This window comes from Stylophora pistillata, chromosome 1 (genome assembly GCF_964205215.1).
Source record: "Stylophora pistillata chromosome 1, jaStyPist1.2, whole genome shotgun sequence".
Lineage (NCBI taxonomy): Eukaryota > Metazoa > Cnidaria > Anthozoa > Scleractinia > Pocilloporidae > Stylophora > Stylophora pistillata.
Window position 1 is genome coordinate 29,287,896 of NC_142519.1, and position 15,205 is coordinate 29,303,100.

Consider the following 15,205-nt stretch of genomic DNA (forward strand, 5'->3'; position numbering starts at 1 on the left):
CTTTGATAAAAATTTGTCAAATGAATGAACGACTGCTGTGATTAAAACTACTCTTTGTCGTAAAGGATATATTGAAACACAGTGTAAGTAACTTCAAGAACATCTTTCTCGTCAAGGTTTACATTTCTGTTTGATAACTGATCATGAAATGATTTTTTCTGTTAACTACGCAATCTGAGCGCCTGAAGCAATTTTTATGAACGAAAAACTCGATATCTTTGTGCAGAAAAGTCGTGATGTACTGACTTTCCTGCTCTACCCACAAATTAGCGGCAAAAAATTTAACGTCTCTAGCTAGACAAGAAGACTGAAACCCAATAGCTATAGTTTGTATCTAGCCTAGGTTAACTTTCGATCGCGAAATTAATTCAGACGGTTTCTTTTTTAAGCTTAGTTCCCGAAAAAATTTTTTCGTTCATAATACGATCAATGCAAGGCGTTGTAAATACTGAAAGTCAGTTGACTTATTAAAGTATTTATAGACACTTAGTTAAGTTCCTAGTTCGAAGTAAATGTAAAGGTCATCTTATGGTCGCAAGCAGCAGTGAAATCCTCACTGGAAATGTTCTAAAATGAAAATAAGAGGTGATCGTTATGTTCAATCTTGCTGGTTGCGGTATTCTTGACAAGAAGTATCGTCTATGACATTACCTGAAGTTTCAACCACTTATAAGTGGAAGTTATCATTGGCCATGGTGCCGAGAGAAGAGTTTTTTGACAGTCGAGCGTTCTACCGAAGTACAGCTCTGAAAACTGATTGGTCAGTTTTGCCGAGGCGTTATTGGCTGCAAGCTTATCTCATGCGAGTTTTTATTGGCCAGTTTCGACCTGTTAGTTAAGGTAAATTTATGATCATCGCATTGAGAGAACTGACGAATTAAAGTCTTGGGTAAATAATTTCACGAAAAGTTGCAAGAACCTAATCATTCTGAAAAACGTACGTCATTTTTCTCTCCTGAGTTCAAAATCTTTCCTCCAGACCCTGGTTAGTTGAAGTTTTTTCCGAGCAACCAAACTCAGTTACACCGAGATCGCTTCAATCCTTTTACCCTTGATATCAATGTCATCCCTGAATCAAACATAAAGGTCACGAGATTAAACTAAAGAAGCTATTGATTGTTAAGCAAATTCTCCTTGCCAGCACCTTGGAAAATTGGCAAAGAACAATATGGAGAATATGCATACCGATGTTAGCTGTAAAGGGTTATTACAAGGAAGCACCGGTAGTGATTTGTGACAATACCTGTGACTTCCTGCCAATCTTTGAATACACCACACGTAGATCCAACCATTCCCCCTTAAATTGATAATTATTTATCAATTCTCCCACAAAACTGTAAGGTGTCTTAGGCAAACATCGAGGAGCCACGGTTCCATTGTTCACTCCATGAAACAGCAAACGATCCAAAACAGGTCAGTTAGCAGATTTTTTGTACTATCGTTAGCCTCACACTAGTGTAAGTACAACACGAACTGTTAAGTTGTAATGTAACTAATTCAAAAAAGCACTGCTGGTAAAACCAAACTGAAAACAAACACTGTCATTATCGTTACATAATCACTTGACTGTGTTGAGTAGTAACAAAGGAAAAGCAACAAACACGTATGATAACAATAAATTCGTTTACGAATACATTAAGGCCATCAACTATAGAGTCTTGAGTTTTTTGGTGATCTTCGAACTTAACTTGTAAACTACTCAATTCAAAATTGCCTCATCTAGTTTTCTCGATAAGAAAGCTTGTATTAATACATTTTGTTTCATTAATTCTGTTTGTGAATAATGTGGACATTTGTCGAATGTCCGTTTTATTATCACGACTTAAGTGACCTAAAAAAATTTTGATATTATTACAGATTGTCAAAATGGCGATTTCCATCTTTTATGGTTGCCTTTTATTATCTGTTATAGCAGTCTTCACTAAAGGTAAGAACCACGACGATGAAAAGAAAATCTAAATTGATACACATCGTATAAAGATATAAAACTACCTACAAGCTGGGTAGTATAACGCACTGAGACAAAATCAGTTTGCCATCGCAATAATGCTTTCTCAATTCAACATACCAGCGACGCCAATGACATTCTGGAGATTTCCCTCCGCAGGTTTCTGTAACATATACATCTGGAATACGGCCCAGCACACAAACCAAATTGTTGACAGTTATTATGTTTATTTTAACGAAACCATTTCTTTAAGACGGCAATTCAATTTTTTTCTAATGAAACCATTTGTTTTTTTTGTTTTTGTTTTTGTTTTTGTTTTTTTTACGCCTATGCAAGTTTTTTCTGATGAAACCATTTTTTTAGACGCCTTTGCAAGTAACTGGAACATCGCTGACTCAAGTACTGCAAGAAAAAGTAGCACTATACTGAACGAGAACTCTAGGTCAACCATACATCATAGTCTGGAGGCTGCACGTAAGATTAAAAAGAATGAGCTCGAATTTCTACCGTTATATGTGCAATTTTAGTTAAACGGACAATGTTTACTATCATTTCGAATTTCTTGAACTGGTTTGATATGTGCTGGATGAAATGATGGATGTTTAGCCTCCAAAACACGGCCTTAAACCTTTACACTTTACTTTAAGGGAAGCAGGGATGGCGTAGTGGTGAGAGCACTCGCCTCCCACTAATAGGGCCCGGGTTCGATTCCCGGACCCGACGCCATAAGTGGGTTGAGTTTGTGTTGGTTCTCTTCTCTGCTTCGAGGGTTTTTCTCCGGGTTCTCCGGTTTTTCTCCCTCACCAAAAACCAACCTACAGCTGATACCAGCCGGCTGTAAGCTCTGCTCCAAGATCACACATGGACCGTATAGCGGCTGCCGTATAACTGCCTCCCAGTTAGCTCAATTGGTTAGAGCGCTGGAATCTTGTGCAGGAGGTCGAGGTCGATGGTTCGAGCCCCGGCCGGACCAACACTCAAGGTCTTAAAATAACTGAGGAGAATGCGCTACCTTTCTATAATATCAAGAAATGGATAAACATTCTAATCTTCTCGGATAAGGACGAATAAACCGTAGGTCCCGTCTCCTGCATTTATTAATTAGTTAATTTGGTTAGGCAGAGGAAGTTAAAAAACCCACTCACGAGATTACTGTGATGTGGTGTGGCCTGGGAATTGGGGGGAGGGGGCATCTTCATATAAGTTTCCTTCGATTGCTTGTAAACTGCTGATGCAGTCCGGCCAAAGTCCCCCGAAAAGTGTTGTGATGCGCATTTGATCATATCCACATGTTAATTTGCGCAATATAAATATCAAATTATTATTATTATTATGCAGTATACACGTTTGGATGCTAGTGAGCTAAGCAAGATAGGGCGAAAATTCGTAGCCTATCTGCATGACAGGACTGTTAACTATAATAATATCTAATACTACTTCAATATAAATGATCAATATAAAACGATAAAAGTGTCAATTGGCCCAATACTAAGATGTTTTCTTTTTTTTTTTTTAAATGTTCATGATTTACTATTCGGTTCTTAAAATATCCTTAACTTAAAATGTTCATAAAATACTGTTCATAAAAACCAAATCATAATGTCCTTAAAATTCTTACGATGTAACCAGTTTAAATGTTCTTGTAATGTTCAGAGTGCTACTTAATACAGCTTTCTGCATTCTCAGCAATATTTCTTTGTATCTTGTACCAAAGAAGCCCTTCATTTCAGTTTCCATAGCTTTAGACCATCCTCCAAGTACATCTATAATGACGTTTACTTGTGAGATCTTGTATCCTGGGTATTGTTTCGTCAGCTCAAGTCTAAGTGCTCCATACTTCTTGGTCTTTTCTTTGTCTTTCTTGTCTCTGTTGTTGATCCAAGGGCAGCTCATTTCCACCATAAGTACCTTCTTGTTTTTGTGGTCGATGAAACGTGCATCCACACGATTAGATCGTACATATGTATGATCAGCATATACTGGTACATCCCAGTATGCCTCAGCATCATTATCATTATCATTATCATTATCATTATCATTATCATTATTATTATTATTATTATTATTATTATTATTATTTTCAGAGGCCCCATTGTAAGCTTTCGGCTCGACCTTGTTGAGCTGCGTCGTTGCTGTACTTTGCGACGGCGATTAGCAGTGAAAATTATTATCATTACTATTATTACACCCTTACATCAGTATGCATATTCAAAAAACTGTTCAGGGGTGATGTTGTAAGGAGAAAGTAGATGCTAGTTACCAGCTAGTAGGGGTTAAAGGGATAAACTAATAAAAAAAGTAATTAAGATAACAGAATTTATAATAGCGCTTCGACGATAGGACTCTCCTGCGATAGATGATCAAAGGTGCGCTTACTTGTAAAGTATGATTTTCTTTGATAGTGCGTAACTCTACTTTAATTTACCCTTTCGACTATTTTTAAAAAGGTACAGATGCTGGAAGTGCAAGAGAAGATGTGCCAAAGAGTAGGTTTTTTCCATAAAATAGTTCAACAAAAAGAATATTCTTTAACAAAAATAGCTTTCTTGTGCTTGAGCTTGTAGAGAAAAGTTAAGCGAACGTTCCTTTTTTTGTAGCGTAAAAACTGTGAAGTCACCTCCTCTATCATATAATGTGAAAACGGAATGTAAGTCATCTTAATTCTTAATTTGCGCCAGATAGTTCATGATCTAAGAACCCGAGTCCCCAATTTGACGAATTGAACCTCGTCGCTTCTGACTACTATTGGTACGCTCAGCAAACGATCGAAAGAAGAATCGTGTCGAGACGAGCTAAAAAGTTCTGTTTCGATTGAGTGTGGCAAAACAAAACCGCAGTAGCTATCTCGTCAATGTGGCCAATCTTAAGTTAGCTTAACGTCACAAGGAACTGATGAGAAATTACGCAAAGTGAAGGCTTGTAAACGATCACTGGAGCAAGAAAACTGAAATGATCGTGTCGCGGTTGGTTTGAGTTTCCCATCTGATTAGTTAAGAACAAAGTGCGAGTTTTGAGACCAAACAGGTCAGGGAGAAGCAAAACAAATGCAATTCTAGATTACAAATGAAACTCAACTGAAGAAAGCAATCTCTTTAAAACCAATCATATCATGGATATGATTAAGCCAAAACTGCCGCGGCTCTAAATTGGAACGATATGAAATTCCTTTCTCCCATACAGATTTCACTCGTACAAAATTTAATTGAATGTGTGATTGTGTCTGCTCTATCTAGAAACAGCATAGCTGGCAGTTTTTAGAGACACAATGTTCACAAGGTGTCCGAGAACCTGCTTCCTTAATGATATAGCGCAATACCTTCGCAGTCGGCTAGACTAAATTCTTAGCCTATTCTTTTCTTTGCTCCTCTATCTACTCCATTTCTATTCATCTGTTTTTTTATTTTTTTTGTTAGATGAAACCTGTCGGGATGACAAAGCTTACGAGGCATATTGCAAAGCCTACAGACAGAATGACTTCTGCAACTCGTACCCTTACGGAATGAATAAGCACTGTGCTCTCACTTGTGGATTTTGTAGTAAGTCATTTAATGAACATTACATAAATGTGAATGATAAGCCTTTAAAGGATTCTTTGATGTTCTGGAACCATGTCAAGTGTTCAGGAGTTTTAATTTTTTTTTAATTTTGTTTTTTAAAAGCGAGTTTCGAATTAGTCAAAAAGGATCTAATTACGCGACGCAGTCTGAATTGAGAAGACAAGAACGTTTTCATCTGCGCTACTTAATTCATATCATTTACAACTAGTATGTATTTTAAGTTTTTTGTATAGCGTCTTATATTCTCGTTCAGGCTTTTAATATTGACCTTAAACACGAAGGCGCGCTATAAAAGGAGCCTTATGTCCCACTGGACCATTTGTCAATCAACCGTCGTGTGATGTAGAACTCTTAGAGTCAAGTCAGCTTGAGCTAAAGCTACTCCAAAGCAGTGAACAGCGGGCGCATTCTTCAGAATTGTTTTATGTCTTCATCACAATACAAGAATTTTTGAGATTTGTATTTCCTTTCTCCAATGGAAACTGTCTTTATTTGTGGCGGTAAATTTGGGATCGAAGTAGGTGGTTCGCACGTTACCTCATGCCACCATGCTGGTGGAAGTAAACAATATATATCTCATTAGCTCCTTTTGTTCGTCTACCAGCATTTGAATTTGGCCCGCACTCCTCAACGGTGAGTGACAAATGAGCCTAGGTCTCCCCAGGGAAGACTTCCTTATATAGCGCGCCTTCGTGTTTAACGATCACAAAGTATTGCTAATTTCCATGTTGTTGTCATTGCCCAGAATGTAAGGCCAAGATAGACATTGGATTCCTGGTGGACAGTTCAGGAAGCATTGAAAAATACGGCAAAGGAAACTACAAAAAGTGTTTGGAATTTATCAAAAATGCTGTGAACCGCTCATTTATCTCGGAGACCTTTACACATGTGGGAGTGGTCTTGTTTTCTTCAAAGGTTTGTTGTACTGATAAGTACAAGTAGAGGTAACTAAGTTATCGAATTAGAGGTACAGTTAAGGCAGTTTCTGATTGTGCTGTACGACAGTCGCCCGCTAGTGAATCTAACGTAATAAAATAAATTCTACTCCCCCTTCCCCGCATTTTTCATGACATGAGAGGATAATATTAGGACTGATGATGATGATAATGATGACGACCACGATCACGACGATGTGACGACGACGAAAACGATGATAGTGATGACGATGATGATGATGACGAAAACGATGACGATAAGTATGATTACGATGACGATAAGTATGATAACGATGACGATTATAACAAAGACGGTAATGAAGATATCGTTGACGATAACTATTAACGATGATAACGATGACGATAACGATGACACTAATTATAACGATGACAAAAGTAACAAAGACAGTACTGAAGATAACGATGACGATACCGATTAACGATGATGAAGATGACGATAACGATTAACGATGATAAAGATGACGATAACGATGACAACGACGATGACGATGATGATAACGATGACGATGATAACGGTGACAGTAATAAAGATATCGATGACGCTAACGATGACGCTCAAGGCGATAGAGAAAATCACAAAGGTTAAAATCATGACTAGGCAAAGTCGATGATAACAATGACAATATCAAAGACGACGATGGCAGTGACGGTAGTGAAGATGTCGACTATAGCTATTGCGCTAGTACCGCTTTTTTAATAGATCTATCTCTATCTCGTGCTTTTCAGACCGAAACTGTCTTCACGTTGAAGCAATTCTTTGATGCGGAACAAATGATGAAGGCGATTGAAGAAGCGCCTTACCTGAAAGGCGGTACCTTGACGGCGAAAGCATTGACTTATGTAAAGCGTAAACTATTTGACGAAACAGGCCGTCCAGAGGTTCCTAAAGTTCTCATAGTTATGACAGATGGAAAATCAAGTGACAATGTAACACTACCCGCCCAACAACTGCACGATGCAAACATCACTGTATTCGCCATTGGAATTGGACGAAACTACGACATGGGGCAACTCAAAGTGATTGCAACTAAACCAGACATCAAGTATGCGCTAACTGCAGACTTCAATCGGCTAAATGAGTTGTACACCAGCATCAGAGATGATGCGTGCCGTGGTGAGTGTAGATATTCATAATTTAGTGCCAAAAGAGGTAAAAAGAAAAGTTTTTTAAATACTAGGTCAATACGACTGCGTCAGAGAAGAAAGGTAGAAATAAGTTTGTAATTACAGTTAACTGAATGTTGATACAATTTACTCAGTCATTAAGAATCCTTTTCGAGACTCATTTCCACGCAGTTGGAAATTATGTAGACATTCAAATGACACACTAACAAAATAAATAGGGACCTTACGCAACCACGACGGCGACGGCAACGAGGACGTGGAAAAACAAGAGATCTAATTGGCAGAACAACAGCTCAGCACGTGCATTTTGAGACTTTGTACATTTCTTAGCCGTCCTATGCAAAACAACAACGTGAAATCGCCAAAATTTGCGTCGTCTGCGAACCGAAACCGCGACGGCAAATTATTTTAATTTCCATTTGGAACTCAACGCTACTTTTATACGTCATGCTGAAGTTGAGGTGTGGCGCCGTATAAGACAGTAAGCTCCTGCAACCATTTTTTTAAATTCTAACTAAGAGTAGAAATTCATTTTTTAATCGAAGTCTTCCTTAGCGTTGCCGTCCTGATTGCGTAAGGTCCCTAATAATTCAAGGAGTGCTGTTAATGACTTCCTATAGGATTGATGTCCATTATCACAATGTCTCAATGAAATGTAAAGTTTAGATGTTGGGAAATTCAACAATCTAAAAGTTTAGGAGAAAGAAACTCGCAAGTGGGAAAGAATGTAACCTTAGTGGTCAGGGTAGTGGTTGGCGTTCAAAAGTAACCAATATTCTTAACATTCTCTTTCAGTGAATTCAACCTTTTCCGACCAAGACAAGCCGTTTCACACTCCAGTTCACAATGTTGGTGACACATCATTTTCGCCGCATGACAGTCACAGCATATTTCCTTCCATAGCTGTTCTGTAGGCCAAGTCGAGAATAGAACAATATTCCCAAAACCATATTCACGGATGAGGAAACTTCCCAATAAGAGTTCAAAGAGGGGTATCAACCATGCCACTAAGCTCGTCAAATTGATATAAAGATCTGCATAAAGATCATGAACGCTAAAGCGACGAAAAGAAAATTTGATTGTCAAGTAGTTTGATTAGCGCAAGAGAAAGAGAAGACACTTGAAATAAAATAAAAACAAGTTATAATACCTAAAGACTCTTTTTAAATCCTTTCCTGTTTTCGCTTCGAAAACGGTCCTCAGTATCCTTTCCAGTGAGCCCTCACTTCAACGTACACTGAACCTTTTTACTTCCAAGATCTGAGAGTTTAATCCCCGTAATTTCCTTATCGGCTTTTCCTGAGAACCCAGTGCCAAAATAGATCGATATTCCAGTCTGTCTGCCTGACAGTGAATTATTAGGAGAACTCAAATATTGCGCACTCCTGGGAGTTTGCTGAGGGTTATTTTCAAATTTGAGAGGATGCTAGCACATTAACACCTTATCTCTCTACAAAAGAATTTCTTTATATTTCTAGGTCATGTTCTTAATTTCCATCAATGTTGGATTCGTGCGCTCTTCCTCAGCTCCTTCCAGCATATACTGAATTGCGCCTGCACAGGCTCCAAAACTCATGTCGTTTAACTTCTACGACTATAACAGTTGAAGAGGCGAGACCAAAGTCTTCATCCAGGGCAAAAGTATATCGCTATTTGTAATGAAAACACCGAGTTACTGAAGTAGGCAAACCGCGCATGGATTGTACAGTATAAAGAAATGTCGCGTGGCCTCGTGCCCTACACGAAAATCCTCGCGCTTCACCAGGTCGTTTTCAAAATGAGAGACGCACATATCCGTATTAGTTACTCAAAGCACAATTCAGCACCACTGATCTAATGCATACGTCGACGAAAAGTAACACAAACGCTTAGAGCGGAAAAGAGACCTTCTCCATAGTCATTACCGGAAGGTGCAGCCACTTGCTCATAGTCGGAAACTTGACTCACACTTGAAACGCGCCCTCAAACAAAACCAAACTCCAACTTATCCGCCACTAGTGTGTGAAATGTATTTGTTAATAATCTTCCTCCAAAATAGCCTCATTTTAATTCAAAATACTTAACTTGTCATTTCAGTTTAAAATTTGGCTAAGAACTCGTTAAATTGTCAGTTTGGAGTACAAAGATATCGCCGGTCATTAATTTGCCACAAGCAGTTAAATAAAACTTTGATACAAAACCAGCATAGTTAGCGGGTAACCAATGTTTAGACTTCCATGGATGGATCAGACTCACGTCCCACTCTTTTCAATTTATCTTCTTGTTTCATTTTTGGCTCGGCTGTTTGCGTGTGCCACACGAGAATCTGTCAGAAAAAAAAAAACAAAAATTTAATCGAACAAAAATCCTCTGCAAGCGACTACAAATAAATCGGTATCTGGTCTTTTCGTCCAAGCGTCTTTTCGTCTAAGTCTTTTCTTCTAAATTCTTAGGTCCATTCGTCCAATTTCAAGTCTTTCGTCAAAGTTATAATATTTTTTTACATGAAGTTGTAACACGATATATTTTATTAAATAGTGACAAAAATAAAAACTTGCCGTTTAATTATTTCGCGCGAAAGAAATGGGACTATTAGGCTTGTTGTTAATCGTCGATTGGGCGTAATAGACAACTAAGGGTAACATCACTAAGTGTTCAACATAATCAACAACATAGTCCAACATGATAAAGAAATAAAACTAAGCCAAAAATGGTAAAGAAATAAAACTAAGCCCAAAATAACCCCAAATAAGCATCTTCTCTGTGTATTTATCGTAATTAACGACGTTGAATTCGTAAACGAGGATTGGTGACTAAAGCTATCGGAACCAAAATAGCAACGGTCCGCACTAATAAGTTCTTTAGATAGCCTTATATAGCCTTCTAAAAGCTACTTATTTGCTTCCAGAAAAGACTTAACAATTAGATGAACAGACTTAGATGAAAAAAACTTTTGGACGAAGAGACTTGGACGAAAAGACCGTAATTCACGTAAATCACCTCCGAAAAACCAAAGAAATCAAGTTACACTTGACGATGTGTGCATGTGTAAGGACTGAAAAAGGAGAGGATCTCTCAGAAACGCATTAAGTTAACCCCTTCTATGGTCCCCTTTGTAAACAAAAAAATAGAGTTGTGCTGAAAAAAAAAATGTTTACGAATTTTGTAGTTACGATCATCGTGTAAAACAACAAGATGTTGTATAATTCAATTGACACCGTCCAGTTTCAGTCACCTACACTCTTCCACGGAATCTTAACCGTGTTCCGCTTGTTTTAATAACAGCTAATTTAGAGTTCTTAATTTTTCAAAAGAGGAAAGTGGGGCTTGTTAAGGTTAGCCATCAGTACTGAAGGGTAGGATTTACAAATAGAAGGTTTAGTGGAATGGTAAATGCAGGTGGTAAAGCAGGTAGCCTGAGTGGTCAGCATACCAACAGGAGGTGGGGGGGGGGGGGGAATTTGTACAAGTGCTGGCATTGGGGTCTGGTTGCAGATCCCTGTGTTGCCCTTTGTGCTCAAATAACCTACCTCCCACCCTTTGGAACACAGGCCATGCAGACTAGCTAAGAATCAGGGGTACAATCAGGGACATTAATAGTCTTACCTTAACAGAGCAAAATTTCTAATAAATATTTCAACCAATCAGTGTCCAGTCTATCAAAATGATAATGATACTCAGTTAAGACCTCTTAAGTTGATACATGTCCATAAAAAATAACGTAAATTAGTGATGTCTTAATTTAATGATAGTACCAGTTCTGAATCTTTATCTGACCCACAAGACTTAATTTACCTGTTTACAATTATTAGCCAATGGCTCAAACTCCTCCCTCTTTGCCAGTCTACCAACAACAGAAGACTCCAAATAGCCCCTCTTGGCCATTGGGTCCATTTCCACTTCAGGATTGTCTATAATCAGTTGGACGTTAATAGCAAACCCTGCCATGTCAACAGGCATTGGGCGTCTTGGTTCCCACATTGTGTAAAATTTGACAACAGATCCATCTTTGCAGATTGGTCCTTCCCACTTTAACCCACCCACCAGGCCTACGGGCCAAACTGATATTTTCTTTGTGTATCGCATCTAGAAGACGTTGAAAAATTAAAACAGAACTGTCAGATTACATTCAATAAAATAGCTACTTTGGAGTGCACTAAAAATTAAAAACAATTTTTGTTTAAATGTAACTATATAACAATTACTAAAAATAAAAAGCAGAAATCATGAAATGCTCTTTAGTTCCTTTTAAAAAGGAATTACAGGATAATAAACAGAGTAGAACAGTTAAAAGTTATGATTTGGATCTCTTCAGATAATTAATTCTATATTCAAGTTGATCTAGGGGTCCTCTGACCAGCAGTGACTAATCCAACAGAAGAGATCTCCAACTAGTCATGATTCAGTGTCTGATGACCCTACATGCACCTTGCACATTTGTGGAACTACTCGATATCAGTGGTGATACCAGTTACTTACATTAACTTGCTAACCACTCAAGAATTCATGATTTACTAAATTTAATTTTAGATGCAGTAGCAGATCCAGGGGGAGAGTCCAGGGAGTCTGGACCCCCCCTATCTGACCTGACACTTACAACTTTGAGACTGAAATTCTTACATTGACAGGATCATATATTACTTTTTAATGGGATCATAAATTATATTACTTTTTTAATGAATCCAAGTAAACGATAAATGGCCAAGAAATTATAATGTGCAACCACGACTGGTGGGAGGGGGCGTGGGGGAGAAGTAATTTGCCTCAAGAGTCCAACAGTCCTTTCTGAACCAAAGTTTGGACCCCCTCCAATCAAAAATTCCTAGATCCGCCCCTGAGATGTGGCTTACCTGTTCAAATATTCTCAAATCATAGGTGTTGTCATCATCTCCAAAATATAGAACACCTTTCATATCATCCTTAAAGTTTTGCCTTATCCATCTAAGGCCTAAATTCCTCTGTTCTACACCTCTGGCTTTTAACCACCTTGGGTCTCCTTCTTTAGTTATGAGCTGCTTTGGAGTTCTTACTGCAAGATGTGTATAACTAACACCACAAGATTTCAAGAAACGTGAAACAAGATCTGTTTTCTTGTCAGAATCTTCAACTAGTATCCAGTGAAGTTTAGGGACATGTAACAGTGTGTGAGACAGTCTTGTTAGGTCAGCCTTTTGTGTAAGTCTTTTATAAGTAGGGGTGATAAAATAAATAGTTGGCATGTCATCAAAGCCTTCTTGATACAGACTGTCAATTTTGCTTATTCTTAGGATCTTTAGTTTCTTCGTGATCTCTTCTTCTCTTTCTTTTAATGAGAGCTCTCTCTTTTCCAGTTTTTTAAGCATGTGGCTCATCCTTACCATATCACTTGAGCTAACTGATTCTAGAAGATACATTGTTTAAAAAAAGGGACAAATTAATAATAAAACAGTTCTTGAACCCAATGAAGTGACTAGTTTGATGACTAGGGGATGGGTGATCATGCAGACTTTTATCCCTTATAACAAAAACCCTAAGCTACAGTACTCTGGTTATGCCTTAGACAGAGACCCTCCGCTACAGGAACAAACTCTGGCCCTGGTTGTAGGAAGGTTACGGAGAACGTTATTTTCTGGATAAATCTCTATTCAGTGAATGGCCCTGAACATAAAGATATTTGAAAAAAAATACAAGACTAGCTCGATGAAATAGTACTTTCTTTGTAATCGACCACAAAGAAAGGACTGGGGCGTTAAAATTCTACAGAGCCGGCTCTTGAAATAACAGACCACGTACCTTCAAGGCATTGATTTGTAAACCATAAAAATCCAAGAAGAGAGAGCACGAAACTCAGCATCAAAATGTTTTTAGGACTCATCGATCCCTTTCTAATCATATTTTAAACAGAAAAATTCTTGACTATTCAACATCATCATCAAAGTAACCAGTCGTTCGCCATATTGATTTTATCCATTCCTATTGTTTTCCGCCAGGCGTCTTCGAAACAGTCAAGGGCCAACTGGTAACCAATAACTCCCAGGTCCCACTCGTTCATCCTCCGCCATGTTGCTCAGTTGATCAAACTTCCAGAACTTTACAAATTTTTGAGAGAAGCGATTACTTCTTTTCTATCATGGTTTGGCCTATTATTTTAGCTGCTGCACGAACGTACGCTCCTTATGTTGTTTTACCGTTTGCTGTAGTCGTCGGTTCTGTCGGCTATTTTGTGGAAAATCGATGGAGGACAAACGAAAAATGGTCCAAGGAAAAACCAAGTACTATGGAAGAACGAACCCTGCGGCAGATCGATTCCCTAGATGATCCGACAAAGGTTCAGAGTTTGAAATACAGGGAAGGAATACCACAAACTATCTTTGAAAGAAATCAAGGTTACAAGACTGGTTTTACGGGACGGCAGATACAACTTGGAGAAAAATCATCTGAGACGAACGCGCAATCATGACATGCGCGATGAAGCTTAACGGGAGAATTTCTTCGCAGAATCATGGGAATTCCAGAGTTAAAACAGAAACAATTACCAACAAATTTTTGCAGAAAACATAAATGAAAGGATTAACGCTATTTTTTTTAATTAAGTTACAAGACTGACTACGTCAGCGGCTGTACTAATGTATGAATTGGCATATGTTTGAATACTCATTGGTTCATCTGCAAAGGTGTGTCTTTCAACACAATTAAACTATTAAATAGAAGTTCAACAAACTCTGTTTTAGATTGTACATGTAGTAGCGTGGTGCTATAATAAATTAAGTCAAAAGAAATGTGAGTATGCTTTTGGTTGAAAGGGGTAAGTTTCTCACGAAACTGGTGGGGGTTATGACAAGATAATTTGGTTTTATTAACTGGGTTGATAATATAAATTTGCTACTGTAAAGAATTCTAAAGCTGACTTTTTGATTAAGCCCTCATCAGAGCAAAAAAAATTTTAGGTGGATTTCCCCACTGTGTTATTAATGGTCTGCTGTGGTCAGCTCCACACTCTAAATGTCTTGTGCATGATGCATGTATTATGCTTGGTCTGTCCTGCCATTTTGGAATTTGGGGTACAAAGCAAACCCTGACATGGTAAGCAAGCAGTCCATTACCCTGACACTATTCCCTTTGTATGATCTGCTTGCATATTCCTCATTACGGCATTCCCTTTGCCATTCTTTCCCACTCTACAATAATTCCCCTTTGCTATTCGTTCCCACTCTAGAATCGTTTTTTCAGTGCAAACCAAAACACACTTGGTAATTATTATCAGGCACTCTTTTAGAATATACTGAAATATACTGCTTACAATATTTAGTATTTTGCTGTTCTTTTTGAATAGCAGATCATCCTTTTAAAATTTCAGGCGCATGTTGAATGTTTAGATGCATGGGAGAAAATATAAACAAACTTTCCTACTGGGAGGAGTGGGTCATTTTTTTAAGAAGAGAACAAGTGACACTACAGTTCTACACATGCCTGCAGGTATTGGCCTGTTGGTATAGCGGAGAGGGGATGCGAGGGGTGGTAATGTTTTCACTATAATATTTGATGGCGAAGTACCTTTTCCCACTTCGTCCCAATAGACAAGAGTCAGAATAGATTAACCCTATGGTCACCACACAATAATTGTTAAATTAATCAGTGTAGCTACTCTTCTTGAACATACC

The 15,205-nt window shown here is 38.2% G+C and overlaps 2 protein-coding genes across 2 annotated transcripts; one reads left to right on the forward strand and one right to left on the reverse strand.

Annotated features, from left to right (window-relative positions):
* The first annotated feature begins 1,264 nt into the window (after positions 1–1,264).
* Positions 1,265–8,735, forward strand: LOC111331996 (matrilin-1). The gene is made up of 8 exons (XM_022937247.2): positions 1,265–1,413; positions 1,858–1,927; positions 2,312–2,422; positions 4,396–4,434; positions 5,362–5,484; positions 6,251–6,420; positions 7,188–7,575; positions 8,382–8,735. Exons 2-8 carry the CDS (start codon positions 1,867–1,869, stop codon positions 8,498–8,500), a joined length of 1,011 nt encoding a protein of 336 aa, XP_022792982.1. The 5' UTR covers positions 1,265–1,413; positions 1,858–1,866; the 3' UTR covers positions 8,501–8,735.
* On the reverse strand, positions 7,663–15,090 carry LOC111331995 (galactosylgalactosylxylosylprotein 3-beta-glucuronosyltransferase 3). Its single transcript, XM_022937245.2, has 4 exons — positions 13,338–15,090; positions 12,416–12,945; positions 11,361–11,651; positions 7,663–9,891 (listed from the first exon to the last, which is right to left on the reverse strand). The coding sequence occupies exons 1-4, from the start codon at positions 13,435–13,437 to the stop codon at positions 9,793–9,795; spliced, it is 1,020 nt and encodes a 339-aa protein (XP_022792980.1). The 5' UTR covers positions 13,438–15,090; the 3' UTR covers positions 7,663–9,792.
* Between the last annotated feature and the right edge of the window lie 115 nt (positions 15,091–15,205).

Bases quoted from the DNA above. Each gene is read 5' to 3' on its own strand.
- LOC111331996 (XM_022937247.2), top strand. From the start codon at position 1,867: ATGGCGATTTCCATCTTTTATGGTTGCCTTTTATTATCTGTTATAGCA. The intron at 1,928-2,311 runs GTAAGAACCACG...CCATTTTTTTAG, and splicing joins TATAGCAGTCTTCACTAAAG to ACGCCTTTGCAAGTAACTGG. The intron at 2,423-4,395 runs GTAAGATTAAAA...ATTTTTAAAAAG, and splicing joins TCATAGTCTGGAGGCTGCAC to GTACAGATGCTGGAAGTGCA.
- LOC111331995 (XM_022937245.2), bottom strand. From the start codon at position 13,437: ATGATTAGAAAGGGATCGATGAGTCCTAAAAACATTTTGATGCTGAGT. The intron at 12,946-13,337 runs GTACGTGGTCTG...TGTATCTTCTAG, and splicing joins TACAAATCAATGCCTTGAAG to AATCAGTTAGCTCAAGTGAT. The intron at 9,892-11,360 runs GTAAATTAAGTC...TTTTTCTGACAG, and splicing joins TGGCTAATAATTGTAAACAG to ATTCTCGTGTGGCACACGCA.